This window comes from Magnolia sinica, chromosome 10, assembly GCF_029962835.1.
Source record: "Magnolia sinica isolate HGM2019 chromosome 10, MsV1, whole genome shotgun sequence".
NCBI lineage: Eukaryota > Viridiplantae > Streptophyta > Magnoliopsida > Magnoliales > Magnoliaceae > Magnolia > Magnolia sinica.
In genome coordinates this window covers 3,421,967-3,438,315 of record NC_080582.1, presented here as the reverse complement: position 1 = coordinate 3,438,315, position 16,349 = coordinate 3,421,967, and the positions used below count along the sequence as shown (strand labels likewise).

Genomic DNA, 16,349 nt, shown 5'->3' with positions numbered 1-16,349 from the left:
ACCGCTGTTATCAGAGCTCGTATTTAAGCTCCGTGCGGCACGGTGCGCAGGAGACCGGGACCCTATATATATATATATATAGACACGAGTCGGGTTTTGGATTGAGTCGAGTCAGTACCGAGTTGGATTTCCGTTCGAGTCGAGTTACTGGGTGACTCAAACTCAACTCAGTTTGAGTTTGGATTGGATGAAGTCAGGTCAAGTGGAGTTCCTGGGTGACTCAAACTCAACTCAGTTTGAGTTTGGATTGGATGAAGTCTACGCGGTTCGGATCAACCATGCACGTAGTTTCATTTGGACTCCTTAGCTTCCATAATTCATTTGGACTCCTTTAGGCTTGAAAATTCACATTGCTCACACCCATAGGGAGGCTAACTTAGTTGCAGATGGCTTGGCCCAGTCGAAGAGTTATGGCCAAGTAAACTGGCTCTTCGGATCGCTGGGATAGTTTCCCCCTACCATTCGTGGTCTATTGTTCCTAGACAGAGATGGCCTAGGCAACCTGTGGGAAGGCTAATTCCTTTTTTTTTTACTCGTTCCTTAGCTGTTTTATGGTAGGTGGGTCTACTTCCTTTTGCCGGTGGCCTGCCCAAAGTTAGCTTGTGTAAAGGATTAAGATTCCTACCTAATGAAAGCTATTTTTCTAAAAAATTTTTTTTTGTTTATTTGGTTTGGTAAATATGCATCAATGCTGTCGATTTGATGTGATTCCAAGTTTGGAAGCATATTCCTGTCATGTTTCTAAAGGAAGAAATTCAGTACCCATTTCTATAATTTATTTCTTATTGATTCAATCAATTTTGGTTGTCCCACATACTTCTGCATGTAGAGGTACACAAAGTGGGACCCACAATTACCAATGGTTAGATTGTGCTGGAATCTCTAAAGCGTGTTAGCCTCTATGATCACCTCTAATTGGATTGCATTACGTGTACAATATTTTATGCTATCCAAGGCATGTATAGGCAGGACTGACAGTATGAATGTTCTCACCCAAAAATCATCCCGATCAGCTTATTAGAGGAATCACCCATAGAAATGGTAGGATGTCTAGACACTTTGGAGACTGTTTCCCCAACTGTATATTTGTTTTGTAGATTGTGGCAAACCCAACAAGTGGACCGGCTTGATTCTTCGGCCAGGATATGAACCTAGAGTTATCTTCACGATACATGGATTAGATCTTTGTATCCACGTGTCACGCTGGCACATGATGGGCGTATGCATGTGATGCTTGACACACGTGCTGCTACGTTGGAAAAAACTACATTTTAAAAAAGGGTTTTAATAAGCAATTGTCATTAGAGCGCCTTTCCTTGCATTTTCTAACGGCCGCTGGGGTAGATCATTGGATCAAAGGGTTTAGCAGCTCTAGTGCTCCCACCATGATGTGAAATCCACCCCGACCATTAGGTGTGGCATTTCATTTTAGGCCAAGGGCCAAAAGTTCAGCTCCATCTGTGATTCAGGTGGGCCACAGGACAACCTAACCCTCCAAAATATTTTCATTGATTGCCCACATGAAATATGGATAGGCGAGAGACATGATTTCTGTGTCCCAAGCCTAAATTTTGGTGTAGAATTTACTTGTTGGAGTGAATTTCAAATTATCATTACAGTGGGGCCCTGTAAAAATCAAGAGTGGACGTCCTCTCCTATTTGTTTCCTTTGGTATAGGCCACATAAATCACGTACTAGCCTGATTTTTTGGCCCTGGGTATAATGGAGGATTATACATCTAATGGTCAGAATGGATCTCATACACACATCACGGTGGTGCTATCAAAGTTCAAGGGTGGAGGCCCATGAAATTTCCTCTATTGATTTTTATGGGGCCCGCCATGGTATGTATGCGAAATCCACTAAGATCATTAAATGTATAATCCCATGTTAGGTTCATAGCCGATAAATTAGGTTGATTCATGATTCAAGTGGGTCACACCAAAGGAAACAGTTAGAAGAGAGACTTTCATCCTTGACTTTTACGGGGCTCATCATGATGATTATATAAAATTCACTTCAACAACTAGATGCCGTACCAAAATTTGGGCATGGGGCCCAAAATCATGTCTATCCTTGATTTAGGTGAACCATGCCAAAGGAAACAATTTGCAGGGTGAGCGTTGCCCCATCCATTACTTCCAATTGTGTGATCCATTAAATCATTGATAGATTTGAGTTTTGGCCCCTAGGCCTAACATGATGGCCTAGTGGTCAGGGTGGATTTCACATCAACATCACGATGAGGCCCACCTGCGTTGTCGGCCCCTTTTCTTGCACGGCATACTGAAGTTGCCATTAAGAAATTTAACAAAAGTATTCTAATGATAATTACTTAGATTAAAGACGTAACTTACACAATACTTTGATGAGAAAGGTATAGGAATCTAATTCTAGATTAATTTGTTTTTTTTTTTTTTAAATCCTTATTAAAAAATGAAATTGAGTCGGACTTCTACCAATAAATCTCATTATACAATGACTTAAAGTCTCTCTCTCTCTCTCTCTCTCTCTCTCTCTCTCTTATTAGAAAATGAAATGGAGGAGTCCAACTTCTACTAATAAAACTCATTAACAATGACTTCAGGTCTTCTATCTCAACCAGCCTTACTAGAAAACAATATTATACAATGGGTGGTTAGCCCTTGTGAATGCATCACAATTTTAAAGTTAAGATTTCCTAATTAAATAGCCAGGTCAAGGGGTGGTGAAAATAAAAAATACAAGAAACAAAACCCCATTTAAAAATGAGGAATGCTCTGATATTCTTAGAGCACCGTAAGTTACGGTGCTCCTAGTTTCATTAAGTCACTTAGATTGTCTAATTAGCTGATCTAAACCGTCCATCATGTCCATAATATATGTCATATAACATCATGGAAAAATTATTCCAAGAGCATTTGAATGCAGTATACTAAAACATTTATATTGTATACAACTATGTAAGTAGATTGAAACTACCATGTGTACCAAAGGAGTCTAGCCGTACAAAGAATATTCAGGTGGGGGTCGCAGTACTCACTAAAAAACAAAGCCTTATACAAGGTTTGCTCAGAGCAAACTGTGCATTTTCCCCAGGAAGGGAACATGAGGTAACTGGACCCAAATTCCAATGGACGGTTCAGATAGGCGATGCGAACGCCAAGAAAGTCAATTACAATAATGTGAATGGAGATGTTTCCATACGCAACCCACTAGATCGTTTTTCAATGAATTAAGGTTAGGTAGAAACCTCATGAGTTTATAATATTTCAATTGAAAGCAACAACTTGAAATCGAATCAAATGAATGTATGAGCAATATCCAAGCCATCCATCAGGCAGGTCTCACTCTACAAATGTTCGAACCCAAAAGTCAGGCTAGTTCACTCATTAGAGCTAGGAACCACTTTACTAGAAATGGTAGGATTTTCAACTGTATATTTGTTTTGTAGATCGCACTGGTCCAACAAGTGGACCAATCTGATTCTTGAGGTAAGATATGAACCTAAAGTTACCTTCATGATGGATGGATTGCATTTTGTATCCATGTGCAGATGCCTTAATATACAGTTGCTGCATTATTTGAAGGAAAAAAACTTTTATGTAGAATTTACAACCCCACTTGTATTGAATTTACATTCCAATGCCTTTGTATGAGAGCTCCTCATCAAGGGATCTCACAGATACAGTAATTCTTTCCCTCAGATTTATGGAAGGTAGCTCCGGTGGGTTGTGTTAGCAAAGGGGGCTGCAGCTTTGGTGGGCTCACTGTAATGTTTATGTGAAATTCACCCTAATTACGGCGCATCACCTCCTATTAGGCCTATGGCCCAAAACTCATCTCCATTCATGATTCACGGTTAAAGGGACACTCAGCCTTGAAACTTTTTTCCTTGATATGCCTGACTTAAATTACAGATTGGCATGATTTTTGAGCACGGAGCCTAAATCTTTGTTTCGCATCTAATGGTTAGAGTGGATTTTATATAATCATCATGATGGGCCCTATAAAAATCAAGGCTGGTTGTCCCTCTCCCATCTATTTTCTTTTGTGTGAGTTAGCCTGGTTTTTTGGCCCTAGGTCCAAGCAAGGATTACACATCTAATGGTTGGTGTGGATCTCACATACACATTACAGGGGTCCCGTAAAAAATTAAGGGTGGCATCCAATGAAATCCCTACCTCTTAATATTAAGAGTATAAGAGGGTACTGAATCTTTATTTATAAGTCCCACCATAATGAGCACATGAAATCCACTCTAACCATTAGATGTATAATCCCATATTTGGTCAAGAGCTAAGAAATAACGCTGACATGTGATTTAGGTGGGGCACACCAAAAAAAAAGTTGGGAGAGAGACTTTAATCCTTGATTCAGGTGGGTCCACCTTGATGATTATATAAAATTCACTTCAACCATTAGATGCCACACCAAAATTTAGACCTAGACTCCAAAAATCATGCCCCTAAGTGATTTAGGTGGGCAATAAGGAGGGCATTAGTTTGGAGGTTAAGTGGTGCCATTTACACTGTTTCCAATCATGTGGACGGGTAGGGTGGATTTCATGTCAACATCACAATGCGGCTCGCCGTTGCAGTCGACCCCTATCCTCTGGCATTATGAGCCACCATTAAGAAATCTAAGGTACTCTAATGATAATTTTTCAGATTCGCCAGGTAGTTTATTGATAACCTTCTACAACGGTATTAATATATATATATCTTGGAGCGAGTTTATCGATGACTCGTATTACGGTTTTCTAGAATGATGGGTCACATAAAAACAACGGAAGCCGATTGGCTGGTGTACCACACGCTACCGGTCTGGGTACGTGAAGTGCGGGCTCCGAGATGTACCAATTATTCAAAGGAAATCAAAGTTACATGCCTCCGAAATGATGTATTTGTTACACACCACCGATCTGGGTACGTGAAGTGCGGGCTCCGAGCTGTACCAATTGTTCAAAGGAAATCAAAGTTACATGCCCCCGAAATGATGTATTTATCATATCCATACCGTTCATCCGTTTTACAGGATCATTTTAGAGCATTACCCTGAAAAACGATTCATATAAAAATTTTAACTGAACCACATCATAAATATCAGTGGGACAATGATTCTCACCGTTAAAATAATAGTGGGGCTCGCCATAATATTTATTTCCAAAACTTCTGTTACTCTCGAAAGGGTTTCAATGGTAGACGTTAAATCCCCATCGCTTTTTGCAGTGTGCTCCACTTGTTCATTGCATCTTTTTTATTTATTTTTTCTCAAGCCTTAAGTCGGATTTTCCGGATGAAAGGGCGGTTGGGATATGACACATACATCGTGTTGAGACTTAGAACTTGGTGACGTCAGCACAGCAGCCATTGCCGTGTACAACACGGATGCGGATTGCGTCCTACCTCGCCGGACTATAATCCGTCTGGGAAGGGCTCCGTGGGGTCCACCGTGATGTAAGTGTTTTATCCATGCCATTCAACACTTTTTTCAAATAATTTTAACATATGGGGTAAAAAATAAGCAGGTCCAATGCTTAAGTGGACCACAAAGTGGGGATTGAACGTCCACCATTAAAAACTTCTTGAGAGTCGGAGAAGTTTGGGATGAAGCTGATATTTGTGCTTTCACTTCATCCAGGTCTACATGACCTCATGAATAGGTTGTATGGTAAGAAAAACATCACGTTGGCCTTTAGAAAGGTTTCAACAGTGGGTGTCATTATCGGTGTAGGTTCCTTTGGTGTGGTCCACTTAAGCCGTGGACCTGTCTCATTTTTTAGTTAATATATTAAAATTATCTGAAAAAGGTGTTGAACGGCGTGGATAAAAGACTTACATCACGGTGGCCCCACAGATCCTGGGCGGGGGTAGGACGCAATCCGCGTCCGTCCTACACCGGCCAATCTTTAAAATAAAATAAAAAATAAATAAAAAAACCCTTCGATAATTTTGCGGATCTTGCACCGATTTTCGGTGGACTGGGCGCACCAGCCAATCTTTTTATAATAAAAAATGAAAAGTCAAAAACCCTACTATGATTTGTTTTTTTATGACAACGACACTGCCATGCACGGGTCCCCCGCGGTACTATTGTATGTGTTATATCCGTGGCCATTCATCCATTTTGTCAGTTCAATTTACACCATAAGCCCTAAAATAAGGCAGATTAAAATCTTAAGTGGGCCACACCATAAGAAATAATGGTGATTAAACGTGCATCAAAAAAAAAAAAAAAATATATATATATATTTCTTGGGAGCCACGCAAGCTTTGGATCAAGCTGATATTTGTATTTTCCATGTCTTTGTGACGTAATCAACTAGTTGTTGGGTGGCAAGTAAACGTTACAATGGGCCTAAGAAGCTCATGACGGTGTGGGCATTTAATCACACCATTGTTTTTCTATAAATTATTTTTGAGCTCACCTTCTAAAATAATAATCCAAAACAGATGCACGGGATGGATAAAATGCACACATTATTATAAGGTCCACAAAGCACCATAGTTATGCCGATCTGTATCTAGACTAGCCTCCTGATTTATTGGACTCATTAGTTCCCAAGATTACACGGATGCATGAATGGAAAACATAAAAATCAACTTGATCCAAAACTTTTGTGGCCTCCAAGTAGTTATCACCATTAGGTGTTTAATTTACACTGTCTGATGTGGTGTGATTCACTTAAGTTTTTTATTTACCCATGGGGCCTACATTGATGTATGTGTATAATCCATGCCACTCATTAGAAGTGGGCATATTGGACCCGATCCGACCTGACTCGACCCGTTCTGAACAGAACTGACGATCAAAATTGGGTTTGATCGAGTCTATCTGTCCAGATCCGATCGTTTTTTAGGTCGGGGTCGAATAATGGTGTATCCGAACAGATCCAATCCGATAACCCGAACCGAAATGACCCAGACCGAACCGACCCGACCCAACCCGGAGCGGGTAGTCGGGTAGTATAAATACATTTTTTTATACCCCTAAATCTCTTACCCTATTTCTCATCTTCTTCTTCTTCAACGCTCTCTTCTTCCTCTCCACTGCCTGACGCCATTTCTAACATATTTATTTTCTTTCTTTCATCATGGTGGGGCCCACAGAACACTATCCAGCAGCCGGTCCCCTCCTGTAGTGTCAGTATCCAATCCCTCTCTAAATCAAAGCTATTCGTCGTTAGATGGGCCACATACCATGCACGTTTTCAATCCTCCACGAATAAGAAGGTGTCTCAGATGTGTGGCGTCACATGGGTCTTAGCACCTTTTATACATATATGATACTCGGCTACGTATGGCGCTTGATATGCATGAACTCGGAATTATTCACTTGATTTATATTAACTAAAAAATTTGAGTAGACCATGCACCGTACGTACTGCCTCCATGAGAAAACCCGAGATCAGATTGGTTGGACAATCCTATCATCTGATCCGTAAAAACTTGTTCGCGGAAATAAGACCGTTGGATTTTATAACTGTCCCACAAATGTCTCCACCATTCCTTGTAAGATAATCAAACAAGCTTAATCTCCGGTTCATAATAAATCTTCCCTATATACAATAATTTGGTAGGTTTAATTGGACTACTCATATGACACATCTGCAATTTTTAAGTGCCTGTGTATGATCCATCACACTCCATCAGAGTATTAAATTTTCTCGTAACTGCAATTCAGGAGAAATCAGATTGCGTACTGAGTAACCTTATCGTACTCAATAAACTTAGTTGGGCCCGCCGTGAATGTATGTGTTTAATCCACGCCGTCCATACGATTTTTCAGCTCATTTAAGGGGGTGAACCCAAAATTTAAGAAAATCCAAACCTCAAATGTATCATACCACAGGAAATAGTGGTAGTAATGATTTTTCACCGTTGAAACCTTTATGTGCCCTACAAGCCACAGTGATGTTTACTTGCCATCCAACCTATTCATAAGATCTTACAAACATGGATGAAAGGAAAACACAAATATAAGCTTGATAAAAAACTTCTGTGGCCCACAAGAATATTTTCAACGGTGGACGCTCAATTCACACTGTTTCCTGTAGTGTGGTCAATTCAAGCTTTGGATATAATTCATATTTTGTCTCTAGCACTAAAATTATCAGGTAAAATGGATGGATGGAGTGGATTAAATATACAAATCATGGTGAACCTCGAAGAGTTTACTCAGTACGCTGAGTCTACTAAGTTACTCAATTCCGTTTCCAATTCAAGCTCTATAGCAGTTTCGAGCAAAACAATGGGCTGGAAAGCAGTTTTAAGTAAAAACATGGGTGCTCGAGCTCTGAGTTGTACAAACGGTTCCAAGGATATCAAAGTTACATGGGCCCGACAATGATGTATTTATTATATCTACACCGTTCATATATTTTTAGAGATCATCGTAGAGTATTATCTAAAAAATTATTAATATCCAAAGATCTGGACCACACCGCAAGTAGTAGTAGCGAATGATTTTCACCATTAAATATTTCATGTGGTCCACTTGATAGTTAGATTTGTCTTATTTTTCATCATAAGCCTTATGACGAGCTCGCCAAATAGATGGACGGTTTAGATATAACACATACCTCATGATAAGACCCACGTAACCTGCTAAGGTCGTTACAGCAAGTCCCCACTCACTGTATAAAAAAAAATAAAAAAAATAAATAAAAAAAGTCAGAGTGCTTTCGTGTAGTGCATGTTAATATATATGTTCGGTAAAAACATGAATACATTAACGAATAGTTTTTCAGAGCTATGTGGGGCCCACCTTGATGTATATGTTTTATCTAAGCCGTTCATCCATTTTGACATATCAATTTAGGCCTTAAGCAAAAAAATAATATATATTAATGGTTGAAGTGGACCACATGATATGAAAAGTTAAATTAAATTCACACATATCCGAATCGTACCCAACTCAATCCGACTCGGTTTCTCTGACCGAGTCAGACTCGGGTCGAGTCAGGCGAATCATATATCGGATCTGTTCGGGTCAAGTGACCCGGATTTGATTCTGGATCTGATCGAGTTCGGGTCAAACCATTGCCATTTCGGATCTGATCGGGCTGAACCTAATCCGCTCCGATCTAGACCGATGCCCACCTCTACCGCCCATCCTTTTTGCTATGTCATTCTAGGGCTAGGGCCCAAATATTAACTGATCCAGAGCTCGTGTGAGCCACATAATAGAAAATAATAGTGACAGTACTACCCACTGTTGAAACTTTACAGGCTCACTATGATATTTATTAGAAGTGGACACTGCTAAAGTCAGGACTTTTTGGGCCCACAGCAAGCTGACCGACAAGGTGGATAGAATAGATCACCCCATCGTAGGCCTTAGGCTATGGTACAAATGGCTAGCCTTTCATTTGATATTAAAGGAAGTAAACATGTGACAACCACCACCCATATAACATGACAGCTACGACTCATAAAACATGATAACCTCGACCCTTGCCACATTACAACCACGACCCATATAACATGACAACCACAACCTTTATCTGTAGCCTTTAATCCATTTTTAGTAGTATAGGTAGTGAACAAGTAACAACCCCGACTCTTAACACATGACAACCCCAATTCTTAACACGTGACAACCCCCGACCCACATAAATTGAAAAACTACCATTGAAAACCTTTTGGGGGCCATAAAATTTTTGGATATAACTCTTTTTTGGCCCATTAAGTTAAATTAAATTCTTAATTTAATTGACAGATTGTCACTTATTCACTACCTACACTACCAAAAATGAATCAAATGCTATAAATTAAGGTCGTGGTTATAATGTAGTAAGGATCGAGGTCGTAGTTGTCATGCTATATGGGTTGTGGTTGTAATGTGGCAAGGGTTGAGGTTGTCATGTTATATGGGTCGTGGTTGTTATGGGTCATGTTATATAGGTCGCGGTTGTTATGTTATATGGGTCGTGGTTGTCACATATTCACTTTACTATCAAATGAAAGGCTAGCCATTAGTACCATAGCACAAGGCCTACAATAAGGTGATATATTCCATCCACCTTGTCGACCAGCTCGTTGTGAGCACAAAAAGTCCTAACTTGGGCAGTGTCCAGTTCTAACAAACATCACAGTGAGCCTGGAAAGTTTCAAAAGTGGGTGCCACTGTCACTATTATTTTCTATTATATTGCCCACATAAGCTCTGGATCAGGCTGATATTTGAGCCCTACCTCTAAAATGACACGGCAAAAAGGATGGGTGGCATGTATTATACACATACATCAACATCAGCCCCACAAGTTGGGCCTTGCCCATGATAAAAAAGGCTCCCGTCTATGTCACTGGATTGAAATAACGTGTAATTGGTTACGCACTCCAAGTTGTACGACTACTACGAGGGACAAGGGCATTTTGGTCGGAAAATTTTTGCAAAACTTGTCAAAATGGCACCCTCGAATATTTGAAAGGTTAAATCCCTTTAGGAAATTTGACCATATATACAAGGCCTGTGGGGTCAAAATCCCTAAATTATCAGTCGAAAAAAATAAAAAACAACCCAGGGTCGGCAAAAATCGGAGCCCAGTGGTAGCAGTCCCCATCTCATTAAAATTTTTTTTTAAAAAAAAACTACGTGAAGGTAAAAAGCTGTGCGCGGTGGGTCGGCCGAGACTATAAATGGTATGACAAACTCCATCCCAGCCAACGAAATCTTCCCTCACATATCCTCACATTCTCACCCGTCCGTTATCCAATCAGATATGGATTCGATCTCCGATCATTCAAACTCACCCGACACCTTCGAAGAAGATTGGAAATTCGCCATGCAACTTTCCACTGCTTCTGTCCTCCCAATGGCTATCAAAGCTCTCATCGAACTCGATGTGTTTGAGATCATGTCCAAATGTGGGCCAGGGGCTCACCTCTCTGCTTCCGAGATTGCCTCTCACCTCCCCACATCCAACCAACATGACGCAGCTGCCACCCTCGATCGTCTCCTGCGCCTCCTTGCTAGCTTCTCTGTTCTCACATGCACTTCCCGCACTCGTTCTGACGGGTGCGTGGAAAGGGTCTATGGTTTGGCATCTGTATGCAAGTTTCTCGTCAAAAATCAAGAGGGTGCGTCCCTTGCGACCCTGACTCTTTTAACACAAGATCGAGTCATTCTCGATATGTGGTAAGCAGCCGATAAATGCTTGGTGTGTCTTTAAAACAAATGGCTTCCAATACCGCAGATAGACCTCTGTAACCATTTTTCATGCAACCAACCAATTAGGTGGGCCACCTTCGTGATGCTTATGACAAATCTACTTCGTCCATGAGTCTCACCATCTCATTTTATGTCCAAGGACAAAAATTATGGGAGATCCAAAGTTCAAGTGGATCCCATGATCTTAGGAAAAAGTGGGAGATCCCAAGTTCAAGTGTGTCCCACAGTAGGAAAAAGTGGGACTCGATGTTTACATGCCATCAAAACCGTTGATGACGTTTATCAAACCATTTATAAGGTCATGACTGACACTGGTATGAACTTAAAACTAAGAAATATAGTAGCATGATCCAAAACTTCTGTTGGTGATACACTGGTGGGTATTTGATGCCCATTATTTCTAGCCATGTAGGCTAGATGAGTTTTAGATCTGTATGATTTTCAGGCCCATTCCCTAAAATTATCTGAAAAAACTAGTGGACGGATTGGATTTGTCTTGAACATCATGGTGGGCTACATCATCTTGGTATGACTTTAAAACACAGAGAGGTGTCTTCCAAGGTGAGCATTCACTTCCAAGGTTGCCCATGAGTATTGGATCCGCCTCATTTTTCGTTCCACACCTTGGGAAAAATTGGTGGATGGGATGATTTTTGAGAAATATTACGACGGGCCACGAGTGTTCCAATGATTTAATTACGTAGTATACTACTTTCACTGTTTTCTTTCTCTATGACCTGCTTGAGCTTTAGATCTGCCTCATCTTTGAGTCTATGACCTAAAATGATCCAGAGAAGGTGATTCACAGGTCTCAAACATTACAGAGGACTCATTACTGTTTGAACAGTGGGTGTTTAACAGGCATTCTTTCCAGCCGTGTGGCTCACTTGAGTTTTAGATTCACGTAATCTTGCACCCACACCTTAAAATTATTTGAAGAAATTAGTGTATAGTTGGTGATTTATCTTAAACATCACAGTGACCTAAAATGATTTATCTTAGACCGGTTGCTGCATTTACACATGGCACGACACCGTTGGCCCTACATGATTTATGTGTTTTATCTGCACCTTTCAGCTGTTTTGCCAGCTTGGCTTAGAGCATGAGCTAAAAAATGAGGAAGATCCAAAGCGACCATGCCATGGGACCAACCGTTGAAACCTAAATCAGGGCCTGCCGTGATGTTTATTTGCCGTCGAACCTGTTTATAAGGTCACAAAGACAAGGTCACATGGACAAAACACAAATATCAGCTTGACCCAAAACCTCTGGGCCCAACAAGTTTTCAACCTTATCCATCCAATCCCCACGGTTTCGTATGGTGTGGTTGACTGTAATGCCTTTGTGATATTCACTCCATCCATTCAATTCGTGAGCTGGTGTGGAATGTCAGGAGCCAAATAAATTTTTATTATTTTTTTAAAGCAAATCCAATGCTTTGGTGGGCCATCACACAGGTAACAATGAACGAAAAGATTTCCAAAGGCATGCATTACATCCCATTATTTTCTGCCATATGGCTCACCTAAGTTTTAGATGTGGCTAATGTTTTGGCCTCATGTCCTTCCATGGACGGTCCAAAAGGATGGATGGAGTGGATGTTATATGGACATTACACTGTGCCCCACAAAACGCATCCTGCCATTATAATGTAAGTTCCATGCAAATAGCATACTTCTGCTCCATTATTTTCGCTGAAATCATTGTCTCAATGTCGCATGGGTTAAAGACATTGAGAAGAGAAAGAAGTCAGTTTCCCCCAATGACAATCAAACGTGGTAATAGTCCATTAGCTCACCTGACTGAAGGTCCATGTGTTAAAATAATGGGCAGTTATGTAAAAATATTTTTAAAATAAGAGGTTTTTTGTCCATACCTCAAAAGGTTTTTTAATCCTAGTTACACATTATCAGGCCTCAATGTTTTACTAAGGTTAGGACACTGTCTTTTTGGTGTTTCAAATGACCAGGCACCACTTGAAAGATGCTGTTCTTGAAGGGGGGATACCATTCATCAAAGCCCATGGGAAGTCCTCATATGAGTACGTCTCCACGGAGCTGAAATTCGGCAATCTCTTTAATAAGGCAATGTGGGACCATTCCACCATTGTCTTGACAAGATTCTTAGAGACGTACAAAGGGTTTGAAGGAATCAAGGACTTGGTCGATGTTGGAGGTGGGACGGGAGCCTCGCTTAACCTGATTATCTCTAAGTACCCTCGTATCAAGGGAATCAATTTTGATTTGCCAGGAGTCGTCGCCACTGCACCTAACTACCCAGGTATATTTTAGAATATGATTTTTATATGTAGCAAGGCATCTCAGATTAATTATGAGTCCAGTTTGGACTTGCCCGAGTAAGGGATTGACGTAGGGATGAACGTGATGAGGTTGAGCACCATCTTCTGTAGGGAATAATTACTCCGAATCCACGGAGCTTGTCTGGACTCGCATAAATTCCTCAAATCTTTGAGGAGAGATAGAAAATAGAAATAAATTCTTTGGACTCACATAAATTCCTCAAATCTTTGAGGAGAGATAGAAAATAGAAATAAATTCTAATAAAACCTGAAATAAATTGATTGATAATAAATTATTTACAAACCCTTAAATAGTGATATAAATCCTAGGTAGAAGTTTCAAATCAAACTCCCTAAAACCATGACTTACTATAAATAGTAAACTTATAGACAATCATGATTTCCTCTAGACCTCATAGTTTTTAGACAAAAATAGTAAGTGTCCTATTTGGCCTAACCACTTTGTTCTCCTAATTTTTCTAAGCACTTCTCATGTTGGACACAACTCCTAAAACTCAATGGATCAAAAGTTATGTTCCAATTAAAACTTACTATAAATAGTAAAAATGAAAATAAAAAGGATTTTCAACCGTCTATCTGATGGAATCTTGCAAATTCGGCATGGGCAACCCAATATAAGGGGTTGGTTGGTTAAAGTAGCTTCTCCTACTCAAAACCATATATGGTACGTCAAATAACTCATTCCGGTTTGCAAGATATGCGAAGAAGTTTCACATCAAACTCCCTAAAATCGTGACTTACTATAAATAGTAAACTTATAGACGGTCATGATTTCCTCTAGACCTCATAGTTTTCGGACAAAAATAGTAAGTGTCCTATCTGGCCTAACCACTCTGTTCTCCTAATTTTTCTAAGCACTTCTCATGTTGGACACAACTCCTAAAACTCAATGGATCAAAAGTTATGTTCCAATTAAAACTTATTATAAATAGTAAAAATGAAAATGAAAGGATTTTCAACTATCGATCTGATGGAATCTTGCGAATTCGGCATGGGCAACCCAACATAAGGGGTTGGTTGGTTAAAGTAGCTTCTCCTATCCAAAATCATATATTGTACTTCGAATAACTCATTCCGGTTTGTAAGATGTCTATTTTAAGGTTCTGATAGTCCTTATCACTTCCACCTCCGATCGGGCCTTTTCTAGCCATCTTGGACATGAAAGTGTCTGCGACCTGCGCTACATCAGGGATGAATTGACCTAACTTGCCAGTGTAAAGGGTGACTCGGGGACTTGTGGTATTGAACTGGATCGGATTTGACTGGGTCTGAATTGACTTGGACGAGTCTCACCAGCCTTATTCAAGTCTTCAAACATAGATGTGGAGTGCTAGCTCAAATATAATTGATTGCACTCTCATGTCTTCAACGGTAGTTTTTTTCAACTTGCGATGTGTGTATGACATCCAACCAGTTCAAAAGGCTGGCACTACCATAACAATCACCTAACACAAAACTCTGATCAGATTCATGAGTTGGATGGGAATAATGCAGAACAAGAGGTTAAAAACTACCAAAAAATATTTAAAAATAGTAAGTACAAGGACCTGTTTGGTAGATGTATCTCATTTTAGTTAATAGTAATTATAGGTATTATAGATCTCGATCTCTGATATGTAATGATTGATAATGTGAACTCATTATGTTTGAGAATCAAGATCTCTAATACATAGTGCTGTTGGTTAAAATGAGAGTGAACATTTTTAGGCATGTACCAAACGGCGTATGAGTATTTCCAAATGGGAAGAGCTGGATGTGTAACCATTCAAAATCAACAGATCTCCTTAATTAATATATACCAAACGGGCCCTTATATTGGCTTTTTGTTGGGATGGAAGTGAAAAGACAAGATTGACTTTTCATTACAGGTGTGGAGCAGGTTGGAGGAGATATGTTTGCCAGCATTCCAAGCGCAGAAGCCATTTTAGTTAAGGTGAGCTGAGTTGTTTTTTTTAATTTTTATTTTTATTTTTATTTTTAATACTGAAAACATGTATTGATACAATAAACACTGATGAAACTGTACAGACGACATACAATTTGGGCTAGCCCTCTGAGACAAAAAGGAGGAGATAGCCTATCATAACCTATAATTTAACTGTGCAGAACAACGATATGTTTCCCTAACCATTCCTAGGCCTGCTCGGTCAAGGAGGAGATCCCCTCTGATCAAGAGCAGCAGGACAGCAATCTGGTCAAACTCCCTGTCCACTTGGCTTTCGCTTCTTCCCAGACGAGCTAGCCTATCTGCCACTCTATTAGCTTCCCTCGGAATGTGCTGAATTGTGATAATAGCCATTCCCTGAATAATTTCAATTTTCTTTTTCAGTAGTAGATGGTCCGAGTTGGACTTGCATTAGAAAATAAGCCCACTGCTGTTTCCGAGTCGTTTTCCACTTGAATCATGTGATATTCTTTATCCAGGCAGAGAGTTGGTTCTCTAAGAACAAAACCTTTGGAGAATGCAAAGATGAGGTTGCCTTTATCATTGCTCCATTTGATAATTGAAAAGGGCAATATGCTACCTTGGTTGGAGTGGAGGCCCAGGTCTCGGAGGGCCTCTTGGCTTCTATGATCTCTGCTTGGCAGGAGAGGGGTATGTGGAGGCGATGATGGAGAAGCATCCTCGGGTACGGGTACGGGTACTGTTAGGGCATAGAGATGATGGCCCACTAAGCTTCCCAGTTCCAAGCCTAGTGTACTATATACCATAGTTTTGAAACTCGCTGACTTGACTCAAAACTCTGGCGAGTGAAGCTGATTTGGTGAGGTTTCCAGCTGAATATCTTCAGCCAAGTCACTCTGGGCCAATTTAGTTTCTTATAATAAAAATGGAGGGCACGATTCTCCAAAGAAACACGTGCTTAACCAACAAA

General features: G+C 40.2%; 1 protein-coding gene across 2 annotated transcripts in view; it reads left to right on the top strand.

Moving 5' to 3' along the window:
- Positions 1 to 10,634: 10,634 nt before the first annotated feature.
- The window catches only part of LOC131257780 (caffeic acid 3-O-methyltransferase-like), a 41,926-nt gene continuing 36,211 nt past the window's right edge, over positions 10,635 to 16,349 (top strand). Inside the window, exons 1-3 of one of the 2 annotated variants that reach the window (XM_058258663.1) lie at positions 10,635 to 11,120; positions 13,123 to 13,433; positions 15,342 to 15,406. In XM_058258663.1, the coding sequence (XP_058114646.1) occupies positions 10,705 to 11,120; positions 13,123 to 13,433; positions 15,342 to 15,406 (792 nt within the window). In that variant the 5' untranslated portion in view covers positions 10,635 to 10,704. The remainder of the gene's footprint in view (positions 11,121 to 13,122; positions 13,434 to 15,341; positions 15,407 to 16,349) is intronic. The other variant, XM_058258662.1, reaches the window with a different exon arrangement.